This window comes from Peromyscus maniculatus, chromosome 17 (genome assembly GCF_049852395.1).
Source record: "Peromyscus maniculatus bairdii isolate BWxNUB_F1_BW_parent chromosome 17, HU_Pman_BW_mat_3.1, whole genome shotgun sequence".
In the NCBI taxonomy this organism is placed as follows: domain Eukaryota; kingdom Metazoa; phylum Chordata; class Mammalia; order Rodentia; family Cricetidae; genus Peromyscus; species Peromyscus maniculatus.
The window spans coordinates 35,472,034-35,482,388 of NC_134868.1; the positions used below are offsets into that span (position 1 = coordinate 35,472,034).

General features: G+C 36.2%; 1 protein-coding gene across 1 annotated transcript in view; it reads left to right on the forward strand.

Annotated features, from left to right (window-relative positions):
* Sgcz (sarcoglycan zeta) overlaps positions 1 to 7,810 on the forward strand; it is a 1,022,364-nt gene extending 1,014,554 nt beyond the window's left edge. The window contains exons 7-8 of the mRNA XM_006973966.4: positions 2,982 to 3,105; positions 5,878 to 7,810. Coding sequence (XP_006974028.3) covers positions 2,982 to 3,105; positions 5,878 to 6,069 — 316 coding nt within the window. The 3' untranslated portion in view covers positions 6,070 to 7,810. The remainder of the gene's footprint in view (positions 1 to 2,981; positions 3,106 to 5,877) is intronic.
* Positions 7,811 to 10,355: the final 2,545 nt, after the last annotated feature.

Below are 10,355 nucleotides of genomic sequence, written 5' to 3' on the forward strand. Positions count from 1 at the left end.
GAAGTAAACAATTATTGTCCATTTCCTTCCTCCAGCTGGTGTTTTCATTTATGTTCAAAATGATTTCCACTAGAGCAAAATGGCTCTAGTTTTTACAAATGTCTTTAAGTTTAGGCAATCCAAATGATTTTGATCAGTTTCTGTCATATGTGATGACATTCTTGTCAACAAGTATATGAGCAACAAATAGGAGGTCATGGAGGAGGGATTTGAGGAAGATAGGGAGACACACACACACACACACACACACACACACACACAGAGAGAGAGAGAGAGAGAGAGAGAGAGAGAGAGAGAACACAAAGTATTGTCCTACCACATGCTATCACACTCTGACACATACCATGTTACTGAAACTTTACAGCAACAAAACACAACTCAATTCTCACCTCAAAGAAAAATACATTTCTGAGCCAAATATGAGTGACTATGGCCTGAGAATATGGACTCAGACTTCCTCCAAAATCCATATTTTAGTGTGGAAATGGTTTTGTTGTTGTTATTGTTGTTGTTGTTAATGAATAGAAGAAATTAGAAGCACTTTTCAAATACACTTGTGAAGGGCTCAGTCGGATGGGTGCCATGGGGTGGGCATTTCTGTCACTGGTTTGAGATGCTTCTGATGGTATTCTTTGTTTGGAATTTGGGTGTTGCTGGAAAACTAGGCAATTCCAAAATGATTTACTTGATAGTCACAATGGTGTTAGGTGAGTAGCTACTAAGGGAGTAAAAGATAGCCCAAGATAATTGAACTCTGGATCAATAACATTCCTACTTTCCACCATCATGGAAGTTCTAATAAATCAAGTAGATTAACAGAATCTTTAGCTCAGGTGTGGCTTTGTTCAGTTCACAGAGGAAATGGTTAATTGTCAATTCAGAGCAGATAAAACTGAGACATTATCTCTGGCTGACCACCCTGAGCTCCCAGTCTTTACACATTTTGGACACAGAGCCTTTAAATCAATACTACTCTAGTCAGTTTGACCATGAGTATCTGATGCATAAAATAAATACAATATAACAAGCATTTCCTGATTAATCATTTGATAAAGATCAAATTAGAAAATCTCAAACACTCAGAATACTTAATGTGTTTAATGTTATATTACTAAATGTCAAACACAGCATAAATGAAGCCTTTGCAAATCTTATATGAGCAATTGGCTGTCAAATATATGAGAAATAAGCTTGACTCTTCTCTTCAGAAATAATTTGAATCATGTTGATTACTGGGTAAAATTAGTTGTTTTTCCTGTTTTCCTTTGTTTAAATATGTGCCAAGTTACCTTTTATTGAATATTGGAGTTATATACTGGCTTTTGGAACCCTACTCCTCATATTGGGTCGCCTCACCCAGCCTTAATACAAGAGGAGATGGTCAGTCTTATTGCAATTTAATATGCCAGTTTTACTGATACTCATGGGAGATCTGCCCTTTTCTGGATGGAGATGGAAGAGGGAGGGGATTGAGGGATGGAAGTAGGGAGGGTGGGATTAGGGGCCAGGAGGGGTAGATGCAGGAAGGCTGTGGCTGGGGTTAAAGTAAATAGATGAATAAAAAATATATATAATTTGTCTTAAGTTATTAATTTATTTTTTAAATGTTCTTATCTGACTGTTATTCAAATGATTCAATCATATCAATCATTAGTGAATTCAAAAATGTATTGTTAATAACAACAATTATAAAGTTATTGTTGTCCAACAAAACACTAAGATGGCATTGGCCACAGTTATACTACTCAAGGCAGTGTTGTATATTGTATAAGGGTTATAAAATACAATTTCAAAATTCAGATTTTATATTTTCAATACTATATGGAAAAGGTTAGTGGTAGATTTTACTAAGTAGTGAGACTCTGAGTATTTTTTTTAATTTTCTGGTCTGTTTTTATTCAAAATAATATATAGGTATAGCTTTAAAACAGGTATTTTTATAGCTTTCCAGCTCCAGGAATAGTATGAAGATGTTCAAGTGATCAAGAGAGGTAAAAGTTTCAAAGTTGTTTTTATTAATGAAGGTGGAATAAGGCCAAGATTTACAATTATTGCAATCACTTCTTAATTATGATTCTCCTCTTGGATGCCACCTTCAAGGCTGCAAGTGTGGTTCCTCCATTGAGTGCTTGCATTTCAGAGACCCGTTTCTTGGAGTTCTTTCTGCAAAACAGTTCTGGATCTTGTCTCAGAGGAAAGCCGTGACTCTGGATCTTGGTGACAGTGAGACTGAGGGAAGCCTCTTCCTGCTATCCTAAGATGAAAAGAAGCAGAGCAGCTGCATCAGCAACAGAAGAGCAAGACCAGCTGGTGCCCACCAGTTTTCATGCTAGGGATTTTATAACTACATTCTGCTGTCCGCTGATTTCCTTCTTCTGAAAACTGAGACATTTAGTGTGGAGTCATTGCAATGAACCAATGAAGGTCATTCAACATGTAAAATGGTGATCTTTGTTATGCTAATTTCCAAATTTTTTAATGCACTTTTGAAAATTTTCAAGTTCACAAAATTTTGAGGGTGCTCTCTTCAAGGACTGCAAAATTAATGATTTTCATTAAGGTTTTCATACAAAGTTGGAACTCTTTATTGAAAAATATGTGCATGCTAAATTATGCCAACTTATTTATTAAAACTTCATCATTAATATTGATAATATATTAAAGATTTAAACATGTAAACTCATAATGACCTACTTTTGGAGTGTGATAAAGAGAACTACCATAAGAAAATGTTATTAAATTATTATATATGAGAGTAAATAATTGATAAGAACAAATGAAGATTTTATAATGAGCCAAAAAAAAATGATAAAGTAATGAAAAATATCCTAAAACTTAACTGGGCTTGTAATCCTTGTAATACATTGTGAGGATGTGGATTTATGCTAGCTTTGTGTAAAGATTAGTTAAATTCTAATGCCTTTTTTCCAGTTCATTATAAGTTTTCTCTCATTTGTAAGTGATATTTTGCCTTCCTTTAGGCTTGAATCACCAACCAGATCCTTGATAATGGAAGCTCCACGAGGGGTCCAGGTGAGCGCAGCTGCAGGTGACTTCAAGGCTGCCTGCAGGAAGGAACTGCACTTGCAGTCTACAGAAGGGGAGGTGAGTGTCCAAGCAGGGCTGACCCTCCCATGCTGAAGCTGCTGCTTTACATGTCTTTCTTATGCATCAGGCTCCACGAGTCACAAGGAGCCGCTTCGTGAGAAATTGCAAACCTGGGAAATCTTGATTCCTCTTAATTATGGGATTTATCAAGCAGCTTTTACTTTCTACTGAAAAGTATTCATTCCCAGGACAGTTTGAAACAGGCCTCCACATTCTTGTTGCTTCAACAATTAGCTTTAAACATTAAAATGAAAACGCTCCCTTTTTACTTTTCTCTGTGGATCTTCAGAATGTTTCTCCAATAGATGAATCAGTTTGAAAGGTAGGTTTGAGTCAGAGAGGAACAAGAATTTTGGATACATTGCTGTTGCCCAAATGGGCCCCTATAGACAACAATAATGATATAGACATTTCAGAAGGCTTAGAGACAAAATTTGGAAGGGTTTCACCCTAAAAAAAATTAATTATTCTCTGAGTAGCTAAATATAGTGAACCTAACTTAAATATCATACAGTACATGCATGTTGAAAATTGTAAGCATCCACTAACCTACATTTTTTATACTTTTATATATCTAATCACAGTTTATTCAAAAAAAAAAGGAAATCTTTTTGCCAAAGTACTTCGATGTTGGTGTGTTTGTTCATTTCTGTGTTCTACAATAGCTACACCACAAAAAGAGAAATGATCACTATCAAAAACAAAAGTTCCTACGTTCAGATGGAGTCTAAACTACTTCATAGCACCAGATACTGTATTCAGGCATTACATGTAGTAGTTGAAATGAAGGGAAATGAATTGTACTGAAAATCCAAGGTTGTGCTGTGGGCAATCAATGCCATTTTAGATTCAATGCTACAAGGAACTTCCAATTTGGCATTGAAGGAAACAAGAGTCATAACTGTAAATGAGGGGTTATAGCGATATGACTACATCCACAGGGCTATAACACACAACAATATACATGCTGGAATATTGGAGACTTTATATTCAAAAAATTGATTAGCATTTTCAAAGAGACAAATACCACTGATTTCAACAGGTATGAATGAGATAAATGATTCTTGTTAGAGAGAAGATGGGGATTGCTGAATTCAAAGCTTAGGGGTACCATTCTAGTGACAGGATTGAGTTTCAGAGCAGATGGATTGTGTAGTTTATGGGGCAATACAGAGCCGACATACCAATTTCAGAAGTTGGAAAGTGAACAATATCACTGTAACTGCCTTGGCAAAAGAGAAAGAGGTGGGCAAGTCCATCCATGCTGCAACCTGGAGAGGCTCAGACATGTGGTGTTCTCATTCAATATCTCAGTTTTCTTAATTTCCTGCCAACTTTCTGAATGAAAGAAATGGCAGCAGCCAATGTGAATGGACTTATTAATGAAAGTTTCCCCTTTATATGAGTGAAGATATTCCTTAAGCATATAGTTTATACACACACACACACACACACACACACACACACACACACACACACATATATATATATATATATATATAAACTTATAAGTGTGTAAAACAAATACCCCACACTGAGAGAATAAAATATATAACAGTTCTGAGACAGGTGCTTTGTTTAAGTCATGGGAAATATAAAAGATGAGCAAGATGAGCTACAGCTGATGATGTTAGGGGACTAGGGCAGATCATGCAAGATATGTGGCCTAGGGGAAAAACCCAGTTTTTACTTGAAATGAGAGGGAAACTATAAAAGAGCTTTGAGCATTAGAGAAACATTGTTCAATTTACATTTCTTTAAAGTTCACCCTAACAATATGATGAATAGACAAGGAGAGTACAAAGTGGATGTGGATGGCCTCAAAGCCTGCAACAGAAGTACTATTAAGAAATAACGAGGTCAAGAAAGGAGAAAATTGAGCACTGTTTCATCCTCCTGTCAACTTTGGGAGTCTACGATTAAGAATAAGTTAAGGGTCAATGAGATAGCATGATAGGTAAAGGCACAAGCAGCCAAGTCTGATGACCTGAGTTCAATTTCCAGGACCAGAGGGTGGAAGGCAAGAACCAACTTTGGTTAGTGTCCTCTGACATGCACACTAGTACACACACACACACACACACACACACACACACACACACACACACACTTACAAAATAATCAGTGTAATAGAAATCTTTAAATAAGAGAAGTAACTCCCCAAATTGAAAAATTAGCAAATTAGTTGCTGAAACCAGGTAACATTTAATATAAAATTCAAGCATCATAATATGTAGAATTATCTCTTAGTTCTCATGATTTCCTACATCACTTGATCTTTAGACTGTGAGACATTTCTGGGTGTTTTAGAAATGACTTTACTCATTCTTTCATAAGAATTAAAAAAGCAGGTAAAGGAGTATATTTTTAATTAATTCCCCCTCTTCATTAATATTAACCCAACTGGTATTCTTCTTTCTCTATATAATTCTCAGACATGACTAAGAAATGAAATGGAAATCCTTTACTGCTCTCTCTCTCTCTCTCTCTCTCTCTCTCTCTCTCTCTCTCTCTCTCCTCTTCTCTTCTCTTTCTGTTGTTCTTATTGTTTTTAATAACTGTTGGCTCCATGAGCAAATTACTCATTACTACATTTCATGTTGAACAGTTGCTCTCCAAGCTGTCTCTCAAAGTGGAGACAGCAGCAAAGTTTTTAAATTGCACACAGACTTGTAACCTGTCCATAACTTCGTGACAAACCATGTTGCAAAGTTCTGATGGAGGTACCATGCTGAAAACGAATTGAGATTTTTTTTTCTTTCTTCCTAGATTTTTCTAAATGCAGATACAATCCGGCTAGGAAATCTACCAACCGGTTCCTTCTCTTCTTCACCCAGCTCCTCAAATTCTCGACAGACAGTGTATGAACTGTGTGTCTGCCCCAACGGCAAACTCTACCTTTCTACAGCTGGGGTAGGCTCCACCTGTCAGTCCAGTAGCAGCATTTGCTTGTGGAGCTGAAGCGACTGATTTCTCCTCACACCAGAATAGCCTTTTGTTCCCGTCCGTCTGCTTCACAGTTTTGCTCGGTTTCCCGTGTGATCAGTGCAGAGCTTCTTCAGCCGGACCACAGAGCAAACTGGTCCAGGATCAGCAGGGATTGGCGCCCACCTTCTCCTGATTCACCTGACTCAACACCATGGGACTGACTCGGCCTCGGGAGAAGCATCTTCAGCAGGAAACCTGGATCATGACATTTGCTCGAAAAGGAGAATAACTTAGGTGCCTTTGCTACGCGGAGTGAAGCACACAGTTTTAGATTTTTGCAGAACCTGGCTACGAACTGCGCACGAACACATTACCAGATGAAATTCCCAAATCCAGTGGTGACATGAAACGCTGACCCCCGTCAGAAGACTAATTCTGCAGTCCGAAAGCACAATTTTCCATTCATCTTTTTTGGACGTAAACTTTTATCCCCGAATTTTAAAATTTTGAAGCATTATGTAATGCTTGCTTTACTAAAAAATTAAATTCAATACATGGTTTTTAACTAAATGAAACAAGACATGACAGAGTCCCTGAGTTGTTTTTGTTTCTTTAAATTCAGTGTGTTGGTACTCTTTGTCTACTAAGCCTGGAATTTTGTACATTAGATAATTTTGAAAGCTCTCAGCAATATAATCTTTACAAAATTAACACAAACGCCATTATGCTCTCATTTGTCAGATCTGGATGGCCTTCTATTTATGTGGCTATTGCATGTGACACATTTGCTTTTAACAAAACGACGAAACAATTGCAATATAAGATAGGAGGGATATACTTACAGTGTGGAACCCATCGGTTATTCGTTAATAATTCACATGGTGTCCTTTACCCTTAGGTTTTAATAATACTCTTTTGTTTGCTCCATTTACATTAAACTCTTTTTATTTTTAACTGCTAAAGTTAAACCAGCCTCTAATTAAATGCTAATGTTATGCGTAATGCTGAGAACGGGTTCACTTTCCACGGGGACATCAACTTCAAATTAAGTATCCTTCTTTTAATTTCAGGTTCATATTTAAGAAGGTTAGAAATTAAATTATAAATTCCAGAAAAGGAAATGGTCAAAAGACAAGGGTTCAGCAGAGTGTTGGATGAGTGCTTCCTCCGTTTAGGAATCTAGTCACGCCTCTGTTCCTTGACTGTTAACATTTAGTCACTTCTATTAGACTGTTAAGTTACCATGACATCATGAACCGTAGCTCTTTCCATTCTCCGCTGTTCATTTTTATTACCAAGTTCCCAATAAATAATTCCAGAAGATTATAGATTTGTTCATTACAGTACTCTTAATCTCAAATTATTGAACCCGACAGAATACAAGAATGTAAACTTGTATTTTAGATTTCCTAGTTTGGGAACCTGACTTGGTGACTAAAAGGTAAGTCTTTAATTTTCCCATTATTCCCACCTGGTACCTGTGCACACCATTAACAGCTGTGTGGAAGTTGCACTTCAGGGCTCTGTGATTGTAGAATCTTTGAAATTCTGTCCTCTGTAGCTGAGAATGAAGCAAAAGATTGAAACATGTTGATATAATTTGGTTTGCAAGTATTAGAAAATTGGGGCAAATATTAGTAAATTGGGTATTGCAACGGGCAAAGTGACCTCTTTGTCCAAAGTTATCTCGTTTGGGTTCCTAGCACTTCTAGTAACAGGCAAAGCTCCCTATCACTGAGCACATTCCACATTCTGCAGAAGTCTCTGTAAGGTATTTCACTCTGATCATTCTTAAAGTAGTATTGGACTTGTCCTTTGGGGTTATTATATAAGTCTGTAAACTAAAATCAAAATAAAAGTTGAGATATATAATTGCTTGAAAAGTCATAATGAAGAGCTTAATTCATTTTTAACAAAATTCAATATATGAAGTTCACACATTAGTCTTCACAAAAGAGTCTCACAGTATCTAAGACAAGACGTTTGAGAGTCATGGATGCTGATCACTGTGTTATGTGGAGAAGACAGTGGGCATTAATTTGGGACATACCAGGGTTTTAGCCATGCTAAATTAAAACAATTAGAAAATTTCCTAATCAAAGGATGTTAATGATTGCAATTCATAATCCTCCCTATTTCTAAAGTCTTTTACTAATCAATTAAGCTGAGTTGGGCAATCTGAGACTATCTCCAGGCTTCAGTTTAAAATGAACACTTTACAAACAATAAAAATACCGAATCAAACATCCTCTGAAGGCTTTTTCTAGCACTAACATGTTCTAAGAACATATATTTCAAAAGGTAAAAGGGAACACTGAGAATTTATATGCATACCACAAGATGCCAAGAGTGAAGGGTGGTGAGAAAAAGGAGAAAAGAAACAAATTATAAGTTGGAAATGGTGGCTCACACCTTTAATTCCATCCAGCACTTGGGAGGCAGAACAGGAAGATTTGTGCGAGTTTAAGGCCTGTGTGGTCTGCAGAAGGAGATCCAGGATAGCCAGGCCTATTCAGAGAACATGTCTCAAAAATGAAGCAGAAAACAAAACACACACACACACACACACACACACACACACACACACACACACACACACACACAAAGTAAGAAGAAAGGCTGGTAAAAATTTCAACTTAATGATATTCTGCAAAGTACAGACATGAAAGTATATAAACTTGGGACATTCAGAATGTTGTTCAAATACTTGTTAAATATAAAAGATAGAATGCTATAGATGACTTCCTTCTACAATACTAAATGAATGACTTGAATTGGTTGCTTCACTGTTGTAGTTTCTTCAGGTACAATAATCTCAAAGTTTAAGCATTTATTAGAGGCTTAGAAGATAAAATATAAAGTCTTTGAATTTCTAAGAGAGAATCATTGTTTCTTTGACAATAAAAAGTTCCAGGAGCTGAAGAACAAATTTATTCATTGCTTTCCAAATTCAGTTTTACAGACCAAATGTGCATAAACACACACAGGTTATGGGATTGGCTTGAAACCAGTTTAAGGGGGTTCGAATCCTTCCTTTCTTATTTAACTTTTACATAGGTGGGACACACACACACACACACACACACACACACACACACACACACATTGTAGCTTATTTAAATGATGCAAATTCTTTCTTCTCTAAATCACAAGGAAAAAATAATACTTTCACGTGTGCCGCATGGACATTACTCAGCCATGATGTTACTTCTATCTTAACATCATATTTAGTTTAGATCCTGCAGGCAAGAAGGGAAAAGGAGGTATTGGAGAAGGAAACTTGCTGGCATTTCAATCATGATCTAGAAATGGATAAACTCAGATGCATTTTAAGTTCAGTTTCTCTGGGGCTCAAAGAGATATAAAGAGCATGCATTATTACTTTGAGTTCATAATACTTCAGTGATGAAATTTAAAAAAATCACAAAACAATCCAAGCACACTAAACACCAAACAAAATACACTTTCAGGATGTCGCGGCCCAGTTGGCTAGTATCTACAACATTCCTCACTGGGCTTCTTAGTCTTGATTTTTATTGTGAATCATATTTTTTGCAATATGGAAAATAATCATTTCTCTGAATTTGGACACTAACAATATTCAGTGAAACTACAATTTGAAAATTAGACTATACTGCCCTGGATCTTTGAAAATATTTGCAAGAATTCTGAATTGGGTTCTGGCTGCATGTAATGATTTTAATTGAGTTTAGAAATATTCAATCATTTTGGCTGCAGTTTGTGAGAAAGTTATATTAAGCGAGGTGTTCTCTTTGGTCATGTCCATCTCTTAATTCCACTGATTCTTTAAAGATGTTTAATGACCTTCTCTGAGTTCATCAGACTCTGCTTAAGCTAGAATTTGCAATGACCCACTCCTTTAAAAGCTGTTGATCCATGTCAAAAAGAAAATCTTCCCAGCATCCTATTATTTTTCTCCATATACCTGATTGTGCTCTTACCAATTGGACATCAGTTCCCTTTGGGGAAATCATGTTTGATTGATGTATTCTGTGATATGGATGATATTAAGAAGAGGAATATTTGTGGCTCTTAATTTAAATCCTGTTTTAGGACTTCAAAATAACACCACCAAGTATAAGCACCCTGCTTTCTGTTCTATTATTATTGATCTTTATCAAACTCAAAACCATAGGTATTTGAAAAATATGGTTTTTAATCAATACGGCCAAGTACTAAACTTTTTATACCTATCAAAATTCCTTCATAGACTACTACTTTAATGTCTTAATTCAACAGTTCTTAATTTTCCAAACACACCATTGGTACATTAATATCTCTAATGGATTTCATCATTG